We start from the raw sequence: 12626 nt of genomic DNA, 5'->3' as shown, positions 1-12626 counted from the left end.
ATTCTGAAGCAAAATTTCTGTCTTACAGAAAGAATCATTTTAAGGAAAGGTGTCTATTAGGAAGATTAATCTACCTTACACTTTTACTTTTTTACTCATTACACAATCATCTCTCCTTGTGTTAAGTAGTGTTGTCTAACTGTTGTCAGTTCAAGAGGCTGAAAAAGACATGAACCAATCACTCTGGTGGTAAAAGTCAAGATTCCTATTTAGTAAAAAAACAAAATTTCCATATAACCCATGAGAAGAGAATCTATCCAAATGGGATCATACTTTTAAAAAGTGCACTTTTTGATCACCGAAACTTCTGTTATGTATTTCTCAACTAGGAAAGAAATTTTGGGAACACACTATATGGATATTTTACCTAAAGGCAGCAGCAAAGTAGTAATATTGCTACAGTGTGGCTTGGATTCTTACTTATTAGATAATTTCTACAAAATATTTTAGTGTACACCTTTCAGGGAAGTTTTTCCACTGTAGTTAAGGTAGCTGTTTCTTAATATTAACTAATCAGAGCAGAAATAAGGGAAAATAGAGTAATATATGAAAATATTTGAACAATTAGTTTCATTTTTGATTCCACTTTGTCTACTCTCTATATTATTCTTTGCTTGCATACTAAGTAAATGACAAATATATCCTGTTCACAGTAAATGAAAATGTTACCTATTAATAATGTTCAGTCTACTTACATCTAGAACAGCTGAGAGGAAAGACGCATGGCTAAGCTGAAAGTAAGGAGGCCTGAGCTCTAGGAGAGCCTCAATTCCTTCCTCACTGGTGATGCAATCTTGCCTATACCTTTAACATCTCAGGGAAGATGATTTTTAAAGTCCTTCTTGACTCTCATATTCCAATTCTGCAATCTCTTCTTTGATAAATCAATTTATAATCTGCAAAACAAAATTTCTTACCTTTCTCAGTTTTGTTTCAGTTTAAAAATGTTCCATTTTTAAAAATGTTTTAAGAACAATTCTTGTACTTTATTTTAACCCCTTAAAGTATGTGATAACTCTGCATCCACAAAACAAGATAGTGAAGGGCCTTTCCCTGGTGGTCCAGTGGTTAAGAATCCACCTTCTAATGCAGGGGATGCAGGTTTAATCCCTCATTAGGGAAGTAAGATCCCACTTGCTCTGGAGCAACTAAAACCCATGAGCTGCAACTGGAGAAGATCAAATACTGCAGTGAAGACACAGCTCAGTCAAAATAAATAAATATAAAATTACTTAATTCATAAAAGATTGTGAAGAAAAGTATCTGATTAATTGAAGTGAAAATCGCTCAGTCCTGTCTGATTCTTTGTGACCACATGGAGTATACAGTCCATGGAATTCTCCATGCCAGAATACTGGAGTGGGTAGCCTTTCCCTTCTCCAGGGGACCTTCCCAGCCCAGAAATAGAACCCAGGTCTCCCGTGTTGCAGGCGGATTCTTTGCCAGTTGAGCCACAAGAGAAGCCCAACAATACTGGAGGTGGGTATCCTATCCCTTCTCCAGCGGATCTTTGATTAATTAGTTGGCTAAATTCAATTAAGTTAAAACGGCTAGGAGAACTTAGCTGGTCACACACACACACACACAAGGACACATTTCCAAAGAACTAATTTTATCACTAAATTCACCTATCTGTGATTCTGAAAATTTGTGCTTAAACTTTCAAGTCACGACTTTCATTTTTTTCTAAGTGCAATTACATTTATTGGTATTATCTGATTTAATGAGAGAAGTAAAGGCAGTTTATTACTATACTGACCATGTTACATTGTGTGATGACAGTGACTGGCATTGCAGGGAGAAATAAACACAAGGGATTCTGTCTTTATCTGAAATTTCAAAATATCAAATGAGAAACTCAAGGACAAACTGAAAAGTTGAAATGTGAAAAATCCTGACAGGTAAATTGTGTTCAAGAAAACCTACTTTTTAAAATGAAGTTTGTGGGCACTGTGTAGAACTTCTGCCAAATACACAGCTTATTTTTTTTTTTCACATTATTAACTAAAATGACTTACTGCCATAATTTAGAAAATAATTCGGTCAGACTATGCACAGGATTAAAGAAAATAGACATTATCAAAAGAATATATTCATACAGTTATTCAGTAAGCATGGATAGAATATTTAATTTACACTTGTATTGTAAAACACCTTTATATATTAAAACGTCATTGTTCATAATGCCCACTTTCATAAATGGGAAAAAAAGACATACTGATATTTGTAAATTTCCCTGAGGTTGAAGAACTATTTAGGTATTAAATGGTGTATTCGTATTTAAAAATACTTAATTGTGTGTGTGTGTGCTAGTTGCTCAGTTGTGTCTGACTCTTTTTGACCTCATGGACTGTAGTTTCTCTGTCAATAGAATTCTCCAGGCAAGAATACTGCAGTAAGTTGACATTCCCTTCTCCAGGGTATTTCTTCCCAACTCAGGGATCAAAACTGGGTCTCCTGCACTGGAGGCAGATCTGAGCCACCAAGGAAGCCCTTTAAACAAATCATGGGTCTGTAATCTGAAACATTTATTTGGCTTTCCTGGTAGCTCAGCTGGTAAAGAATCCGCCTACGATGTAGGAGACCCCGGTTTGATTCCTGGGTCGGGAAGATCCCCTGGAGAAGGGATAGGCTACCCACTCCTATTCTGGCCTGGAGAATTGTGGACTGTATAGTCCACAGGGTCACAAAGAGTCGGACGTGGTTGAGCGACTTTTACTTTCACTTTTCACTTAAAGTTAAAGCATACAGTAAAAGATTTTAAGAATTTGTAAGATATGCCAGCACCATAAGCATACCTTAAAAAAAGAAAAAGGCATGCCCCTCCTGGTTTGGGGGCCAAACTTCAGATTTATTCAGCCTTTATAGGTGAACCATTATTCTTAATCTTAAAGTATAAGTCATCTTAGTGGGCATTTTTCTATTATTGAGTGTGTTCAATGAATTTTACCAGACTTATTGAGGGGAAAAAAAACAAATACACATAACGATTTTTATGTTTTTTACGAGCCTCTTTTCTGGCCACAGCACTCAGATAAAAGGTGAGGGCACAAAGATAAACTTTTTTTCAAGGAATCAGGACCCACTGCAAAATATGGACTTTCTGTTCCAATAAAAAAATTATCAAGTTCTTACTAACTAGAAATCTACAATTTTCACACATGTTAATTTATTTAATTTTCAAAATAAATCTGGAATGTATCAGTTATGAATATTAGTTCCATGTCACAGAAATGGTAAGCAAAGTACAGCAACAAAAATTATCTGTCTTTGGATTACATAACTAGCAATAGACAAAACCATGATTTGAGCCCATGTACTTCCCTGGTGGCTCAAGCGGTAAAGTGTTTGCCTACTATGTGACCAGGGTTCGATCCCTGGGTCAGCAAGAGCCCATGGAGAAGGAAATGGCAACCCACTCTAGTATTCTTGCCTGGAAAATCCCATGGACAGAGGAGCCTGGTCAGCTACAGTCCATGAGGTCCCAAAGAGTTGGACACGACTGAGCAACTTCATTTTCATTTTCACTTTTTTCCAATTACAAACCTCGTGCCTGTTTTACTCTACAAGAGAGCTACTTTTGAAAGTTATCACACCATAAGATAAAATGATAAAAGTATTATTCAGTGAAACAAAATTCTGTGGGTAGTTTAAGTAACAAGTGGTTTTAAAATAACTTACTTTCTGACCTTCAAGAATTTTAGTAATAGTTTGTTGGAGTTAAGAAAATATAGATTAGAGAATCAACTGAAAATCTCAGAAGCACTATGAGAATTCAGAATTACAACAAGGAACAAATGTAGTATAAAGAAATCAATAACTTTTGTATATATAACACCCAGTTATCAAAAGATAATGGGAAGAAAAGACCTCATCAGTATTAGTAACACAAAAGATAAAATATCTAAGAATAAAATCATTCATATAAAGACCTATCTGAAGAATGCTTTAACACAATATGGAAAGATATACTATGTTCCTGGATAGGTAGCATCAATATGATTTCTCTCTAAATGAATGTATAGATTTAATAAGTTCAAGTTAAAATACCAGCCTATGCTTAAAATACTAGACAAACTAATTAAAAAGTCTGCCTTGAAAAATAAACAAATAAGAAAAATAATTTTTAAAATTCCAAATGTATAAAGATTTAGACATAAAGAATAAAACCATAAATCTGCCAGAAGAGAACATGAGTAAACTGCTGTATAAACTTGGAGTAGTCTTACTAGTTTGGAAAAACAGTTTGTGCAACCTATATCAAAGGAATTCAATAACCTCCATGATACATAAAGAGTTTTTTTAAATCAATGAGAAAAAGGTCAACAATCCAATAGTGGAAACAGACAAATGATAGAACTTATTCAAAGAGAAGGAAATAGAATTGGTTCTTAAACAAAGAAAAAGACGCTCAATATCCTTTAATATAAATGCAGTTTATAACTACAGGGTGATTATTATATTTTTAACCTATTAGCTTGGCAAAAATGAAAAATTAAACATTTTGTTAGACTGTATTATTCACTCATAAATAATTTATTCTCTCCCTTGTTAAATTCCCTTGCAACAGATTTCATTTCCTACCCCACTGACATTATCTTAGACATGTTATGTGCTTTGGTCAATGGAATATGCAGCTTTCTCTGTGAATGTCTGACTTGGTTCAGCTATGTTATCTTGTTTCTGTCTTCCACCATGAAAATAGTATATCTCAGATAAGGGCTATTCAATCAGCCTGGGTCCTAGAAATGAGAAGAGACTTAGTTCGATAAGGTCAACACACTGCTGACCCAGAGACTTCATGTTACACATGCAAGAAAAGATTCTTTTAAAAACAATAACCCATGGAGAGAGTGGCCTTGTTTGTTAACACAGCAAAAGCTTACTAACACCTACAGTCAGTTGGTGACTTACGGAAACATATGCTCTTGTATATTTCTAGTAAAAATGTATATCGATATAAAACTTCTGGACAGTAATTTGAGAACAACTACCAAAATTACAAATGCAATTCCACTTCTGGGAATTTATTAGAGATATACTTTCAAATGTGCAGGATGTCATGTATTCAAATTTAGTTACTGTGCAACAGCACATAATAGCATAGAACTGTTAACAATCCAAAGGTCATTAATCAGGGAAACAACAAAGCCATATTAAACTACAAAGCTATTAACAAAAGAATAAAGAATGTAAGTATGCACTGATACAAAACATCTTCAATATAAAAATTTCTGGTGTGTGTGTGGGTGTGTGTGTGTGCGCGCGCATACACGCATGCGTGAAGTCACTTCAGTTGTGTCCGACTCTTTGTGACTCTGTGGACCGTAGCCCATCAGGCTCCTCTGTCCAAGGGATTCTCTAGGCAAGAATACTGAAGTGGGTTGCCATGCCCTCCTTTAAAGTATCTTCCCAATCCAGGGATCAAACCCGCGTCTCTTTTGTCTCCTGCATTGGCAGGTGAGTTCTTTACCACTAGTGCCACCTGGGAAGCCCATATACGTGTGTGTGCGCACGGGTGTAGTAAAGAAAAGCAAGGTACACATCTGAGCACTGCGAGTAAAATGTGCTACAACATTTGTGAAAATAAGACGTCAAATTCCTTTTTGCTGATACGTACATAAGAAAACTTTGAAAGAATATACAAGAAAATGAAATAAAAATGGCTATAATTGTAGGGAGGGAGGAAGTCAGAACTGGACAGAAGGAAGACAGCTATGAGATTAAAGCCCTCTGCTATATGCTTTTGAAAGATTTTTATATTTTTTCTTTATTCTGAATGAATCCATTATGTTTTCATAAAATTTAAATATACATACATTAGTTAAGTACACATCTAATTAAAATAAAACCTCTCCAATGGTTGTTCATCAACTATACAAAATATTACTTCAATTCGTAACAGCAGACCTCACACATCTTATTCTGAGAGGTTTGTAATTAATATGTAATTTTTGTTATTAAAATGTATTTTACCTACTAAAAAAGACCAGAATTCTCATTTTTTAATAATAATCCTCAATTTAATGATATTTTCACAGAATATGATTTTAGTTTCTGAAATAAATGTTTTTTTAACTGAAATTCAAAGACCTCACTGGAATATATCCTTTGGAGTATATAATTTTTTCTTTAAAAGAGGATTGGATATAGTTTGAAAAGTATGAGAGATGATAGCCTAATTATAAATAAAAAGTCCTTAACCTGTCATATTAGACTCTTCATGCTCTGTCATGAAATCTCTCCCTTCATGCCATGAACTTCAAGCTCCTGCTATATCAGGCTGGTAAAATTGTTGGCAAGCAGCCTGTTAATCCTTCCTTCAATGCTCTTGTGTGAAAAGCACATTCCTCCTGGAATCTTCTTCCACACTCCCTTACCCCTTTTTATCAGACTAATTGCTACTCCCCCTTTAAGTCTGTTGAAGCAGAAGACTCCACTGGAATCCCATGTTGATCCCTCACCTGTTCTCCTTTTTGGGATTGCCATAATACCAGGTAGAAAGTAAGTTCCAACTACTTAGCTCTAAGCTCTAAAAAAGATGGATGCTCTGTCTTATTCATGATTGTATCCTCCAGACCATCCATAGAACATTTCGATGTTCTATAATACCTATGGCATGCTGTACCTGAAGAAAAAATCAGGAGCCTTTGGGACCCTATGTCTGTTTGTCCTGGTATCAGGCTGTTGCACAATATTTTTCCCAGTGACAGGTTGTGCTCCCCGTGATCACTTTTACACCATGATTAAATATTACCTTCTCAAAGAAGCCTTCCTCAGACTAGGATTGAAGTGTAAGAAACAACAAGGGGTGGAGGGTCAAAGTCCACAGAAGATTGTGGTGGAATTAACAGAAGTTTGGAAGTTGGGATTTTTTGTGGGAAAAGTGATGCTAAGTTGAATCTCACATAATGGCAGAACATCTGAGTAAAGGTTTCTAACTTAGAGATGGAAATATGAAACTGAAGTATGTAAAAGTATCATAGTAAAAGTAGATTTTATTTTGTAAGTATGAAAGTTTGTTTAATAAGATGACTAAAGTACTAAACTAGAAAAAATAAAGTTTCAGGAAAAGACAGACATAATGACACTTTTTTTTCTAAAAGAGGCCTATTTAAAAAGCCATTGATTCTGGCAATTTAGTCAGTAACTGTTGAGAGATGCTCTTGAAATAACAGAAGAAAAGAGTTCATCTCTGATAAAATGAAACCATAAATTCCATAGCTTTCCTCCATCCCTCTGCAAACATACATGCAAACACCCCACACATACGTGCACATACACACACAAACAAATATTTTATTCCCTTCCATAAAAAAGACTCTACAAATAACACAGGGTCTTCATATTAAAAGTTACATTAGAAAGAGAAAAGCATCAACTGACAGCATACTCTACGAAACATGTACCAGTGAGAGAAAGATAAACATAGAAAATTTAAAATGTCTAAAGTTTTTGAGGAAAAAAAGTAATGGGCTTTATTAATTTATTAATGGTAATAATCCCTGTCTTATACAGCTACCATTACATTTTTCCAGATGCTATTTTGGCAATTAGGCAGTAACTGCCATTTTGATTGCATTTACAATGATCAAGTATGAAATTGCCCACTGCTGTCCTTTTCTTCCAGTACAAAGACTTGAATCTTATTTTTGATCTAAAATATTCCATTTATATCTCTTTGTTGATAGATTTTCCTGTTGCTTTATTTCAAGGTCCTGTAGAAATCATTAGTGACATTATGCCAAGGGCTGAACCTCATAAGCAACCTGAACAGTTTGATTCACTGAAAAAGCAACCCACAATTCACTGAAAGAAAATGCAATAATGATCCTGCCCAATTAAAACTGTTAAATTAAATGGAGAGAATCTAATGATTTCCCCTTATCATTCTGATATTCTGGAAGCATGGCACAGGAATGATAAATACCAACACATATGTTAAAGATGCCCACCCTTTTTTAGCTTAAGGGAAGTGAGTGAATTCTTTTAAAAGGAAACTGTCTTGTGACATAAAGAACATTTTAAAGGATGCATCTAAGTGCAAAAAAGGGCAAATACCCTCCTAAATTAAAACATATTTGAACAAATCCTTAAGTAATTAAACCAATAAGAAGCTATCCTGTCAAGATACTAAAGAAGCAGAGGAGAAAGCGGGAATTACTGCCTGAACATAAGATTAGTTACGAAAAAGACAAATGAGAAATCACTTACATTCTATTAGTTCAAAACAGTAAATTTATCTCACTTCTACTTTTCTATAATTTCTGTCAAATACATACAGTCACATTTTTCTGTCACATATAAGCAGTTCTGTCTGCATACCTACAGTTTAAGAAATTATAAAAGCAGATGCAGAATTCAAGGAATTGTCCTTGATTTCTGAATCTGATATATTCATTGAAGAGCAAACTTCAGTATCAGGAAACTCCAGACTTGTTAATTTAATGACCTGATCTTAGAGAGCTTAGACATATTTAACAAGATCACAACAGCTGACTATATCCTAAATCCAGCATGCACACAGGCAGGAACAAATGAAGTACAAAATGTTGAAAGACTACAAATTTTATCCCATAGATAGCAAATACATTTAAAGTGTATAATATTTAAATATGCATTCTATAAATAAAACTAAGCTGCTAGTAAACTAGTTGTGACTGATTAATTATAAAGCAGTAATCCCCAGACTTGTTTAGCCTTGGAACACTTTCTCAGAAACAAAAAACCCCAAAACTTAGGTAATGGAATTAGAAATATTAAATTAGAGAATAATGGTGAGTTGGGGGGGCAGCTGGAGCAGAGTTTGGATTGAAGAGAATTCCACTAAACCTTAGAAAAGTTAGAAAACCGTAACATCAAAAATAATTCTAAATGTCAGCAGATGAAAATTAAGATATATTATCTAAGATATTAAGATATATTATCTAAGATAAATATTAGAATATTAAACAAATTTAAACTAGGTATTTACAAACATTTCATATCATGTACTACATGTTAATTTTTATTTAAACCCAAGCATTTCAGCAATTTTAAAAGTCAGGGATTTCAAGTTTTAAAATACTTCAACAAATGAGATTTCATTTCATTTAAATACAGTGTCTCTTACAAAGTACTAAATTGTTCTCTTAAAGTATATCGATAATACAAAGAAACAAGTTGCTATAGTGTACATTCAAATTGTCCCATGTTATTTTATCAGTTTGCTCTTCTTCTCTCTTAATTTTTTCACTATCCTCAAATACTATACAACTGTAATTGTCATCATGTTTCCCACAATTCTCATGTATTCCTCAGAAACACTCCTTCACTATATCCCCTTTATTTACTTTGCAACTAATCCTGGGGCAGAAAAGACATGCCTGAGTTACTAAGTACTTTATGTCTCACTGTAAGATACATAGCTGTCCAGTTAGCACAGGGGTTCCAATATAGGATGTCCTGAAGAATAAAACATACACAGCTCCTTCGAGGCCAACCTTGAAAAGGAAGCCAACATAATACTCTCCTAAGGGAAGATCGTTCATTGTTTGATTGTGTAAGTCCAAATAACAATGGGTAATTCCCTAAGTGTTGGTCATATACATTATTACTCATTGATATATGTTTACCACATATATAAGTAAAACTTACATATATACTTACAAATATATACATGTAATATACCAGCTAATCCACTACGACCATTTACCTTAGTGTTTTTCAAACACTTCAAGTACATCAAACAGGGCAATAAAGCCTTTGATTACTTTAAATATAAATGTATGCTTGATCATATAAGTACGCATATATGGGCATCAGTGTATCTACAAAATCAAAAGTATATTTACATGTTTAGGGTAAGTTCTGGCCCACCTTGATAAATGAATGTCTGACAGTGACCCATGACATCAGAAAGTTGGTAGACTGCACACGCAAAGAACTAAACTTGAAGCATCAGTCTCTAGGAGTGCAGACCTCGGCCCCAGCGAAGACCAGGACCAGGACAAGAGTGGCGGGTGTTCCCGGCAGTCCCTGCGCGGGCAGGATACGGAAGGGAACGTGCCTGGTGTGCGCATTGACGTCAGCAACGTGGCCTCCGTTGACACCATCTACCACGGCATTTGTAGGGGAGCGACTGATCTAAACTGAACTGATTCCCACTGCCCTTCTCGTGGAGGCAGGTACAATTTGTCCATGCCTGGAGTATAGAGCACGTGGTCAGGGGCACAAACACTTCCTCTCAATCTCAGGTGGCCTGTACAGCTACGTTTGAGGGAATGACCTACTTGTCTATCAGCTTGTCCTTTAGTTTCACTGACTACTTAGGGCTTAGCACTGACAACCAGAGCATGTTGGACCACAGACACTGGCCTCAGAGTCACTGACCACTGCAGCCAGGTGGTAGTGAGGACCTCAGGCAAGAAGGCCAGAGGTAAGGCACTTCAGCACTGGACAACTTCCTGGAAAACTGTGTACTGACCCTCTGCATAGGGACTTATGGTCCTCATGTGCTTCTGTGAGTGTTTAACAACCAAGACCACTAGGCACACGTACAGAGCTAAGTGACCTATGTTTTTACATTCTTACAATTGACACTGTAGCACCTGGAGACTAGCAGACCACAATAATACTCTACCTTAGAAGTTCTGCGTTGTCTATTACTTAATGCAGATTACTGCCTTATTTAGTCAAGATTTCAAAGAAGCCTACTCAGTCCTTTTGCATATTCAGTTTTCCAGGCTAAGTGCAGGGTGAGAAAGGATGAGAATACAACATTTATTTTCCTTCCTCCCCCTTTCATTTCTTCCTCTCCTTTACAAAGGGAAACCCAATATCCCCTTTCTCTGCCTCCCCCTCCCCCAAAAGCAAGTGAACACATTAAGAGATTTGCTTGGGTAAATGGCCTGTACTGGACTTTTTCCCTCTGAGACAAGGGGAAGGAACAAGTCTGTTTCTATTTTGGCAGAAACTGAAAAGCAGGAAGTTTTGTGCAGTGATTGTCATTAAAAGCTAAGCAATAAGTTTTATATTTCAATATATTGTATGGATTGAAAATAAACATTAAAATTAAGTTGATATAAACAAAACACTTTATTTGATGAGAAATAAGATTATAGAAGTGCAGTCAAGAATATACTGACCTGCCCAGTAAAGTTAATGTAATCTTATTAATATAACTTGCAAACAGGCCAGTTTCTGAACAATTTAGGTACATGATATCCAGCCCAAATTTTAGGTAATATGCATACTGAGTACATAGTTTGCTATAACAGATATGTATTGATTGGATTATATACCAAAAAAATCTCAGAAGCAACATAATATCAGGAATCAACACAAACATTTATTATGAGAATTCAGAGGACTTAAGTTCAAGTCACAATTCTACCCTCATACCTCTCTGATCCTCAGTTGCTTCACTAGTAACTTGGGGATGATAACAATTCCTATCTAGCAAAGATGTTATAAATATTTAATATTACAATATACATGAAAAATGCTTTGTAAACTGTGAAATGCAATATAAGTATTAGCAGTTATTTCAGCCAATAAGGTATTGTTTATAAACTTAGAAAAGTAACTCCAGTGCATCAAATAAATCATACAAATTCCTATGTAAAATGACCTCTCTCAATAATACTACCCTTCATACCAGTGATTACATTTTCCTCTTGAGTGAATGATGCTGAAAAGAGCAATAAGATTGTTTTCTAGCAGCTGTATGTTTAACCCACAGTCAATTATTCTCAGATTGTTTATGTTGCACACAATGCATGCCATAAGAAAGGAAACAAAAACATTAAGATTCTGGAAATGAGCTTTTAAATGTTAAGATTATGTAAGCAATTCATTTATTATATGATGTATATGATGTATAGCATAAGCATGCATATGTGGTAAAAAGAATTTGAGAAGTCAACACTAGGTGGGTCCATAGTAATGAACTGAGCATTTTAAATTGAAATGTGAGAAATATCTGTGTTTAAAATAGATGGATTACAGCTCAAAAAAAAAAAAAAAAGTAATTGAAACAGAGCAATCTGAAAAGCTCAACTGGTATTTTTAAAAGGCATATTAAATATACATAAATAGGAAATATAAAAAGTAACTAAGTATGCAAGGTATTCTAAATTATTTTTTAATTTAGTGATTTAGTATCTGCCAAGACAGTTTCTTTTCATAAAATTATACAGATAATAAGCAACATGGAGTAGAAATAGGAAGATAATGTATGGTCTGTAAGTTATCTACAATAATATTTCCCCAAATAAATGTCTTCTCTGATTAAAAACAATAATTTTAAAGATATCCTTATAAATTCAAAACAATTTAAGCCAATGTCTATAACAAAAACACTGCATTCTTTCTCTGCAATGAGACATGTTAGAATAGTAGGAAATATGTAAAAAAAAATTGGATATAAGAGAATAGGAAACTGGAAAGACTTTTAAACCAATAATAAGAAATTAAAATGATTACTTAGGATAAACAGACCTTAATTTCTCTGTCATTATATTGATTGGCCTGGCTTTGATGTTTCCATCTAATTTTTTTCAAGAATATAAAGTTTAGTTTTGTGACTGAGAAGATCCCTATAATATCATAGATATTATAATATCTAGATCAAGGGCAAGCACAGT

At 34.7% G+C, this 12626-nt stretch overlaps 1 protein-coding gene across 38 annotated transcripts in view; it reads right to left on the bottom strand.

Moving 5' to 3' along the window:
* SOX5 (SRY-box transcription factor 5) overlaps nucleotides 1-12626 on the bottom strand; it is a 1114103-nt gene that overhangs the window by 459749 nt on the left and 641728 nt on the right. For 9 of the 38 annotated variants that reach the window (XM_081482935.1, XM_081482946.1, XM_081482951.1 and 6 more), the window contains exon 1: nucleotides 9859-10019. The exons of 27 other annotated variants lie outside the window; for them this stretch is intronic. Coding sequence is in view for 2 of the 11 variants with exons in the window: in XM_081482940.1 (XP_081339066.1) it covers nucleotides 696-697 (2 nt within the window). In the remaining 9 variants the exon portion in view is untranslated. Of the gene's footprint in view, nucleotides 1-695; nucleotides 897-9858; nucleotides 10020-12626 lie in introns of those variants that run through there. 2 more of the 38 variants (XM_081482940.1, XM_081482941.1) reach the window with 1 other exon arrangement.

This window comes from Giraffa tippelskirchi, chromosome 4 (assembly GCF_054371585.1).
Source record: "Giraffa tippelskirchi isolate mGirTip1 chromosome 4, T2T-mGirTip1v1.2.pri, whole genome shotgun sequence".
Taxonomy (NCBI): domain Eukaryota; kingdom Metazoa; phylum Chordata; class Mammalia; order Artiodactyla; family Giraffidae; genus Giraffa; species Giraffa tippelskirchi.
The sequence above is the reverse complement of the archived record's forward strand: the minus strand, read 5'-3'. Positions and strand labels throughout refer to the sequence as shown.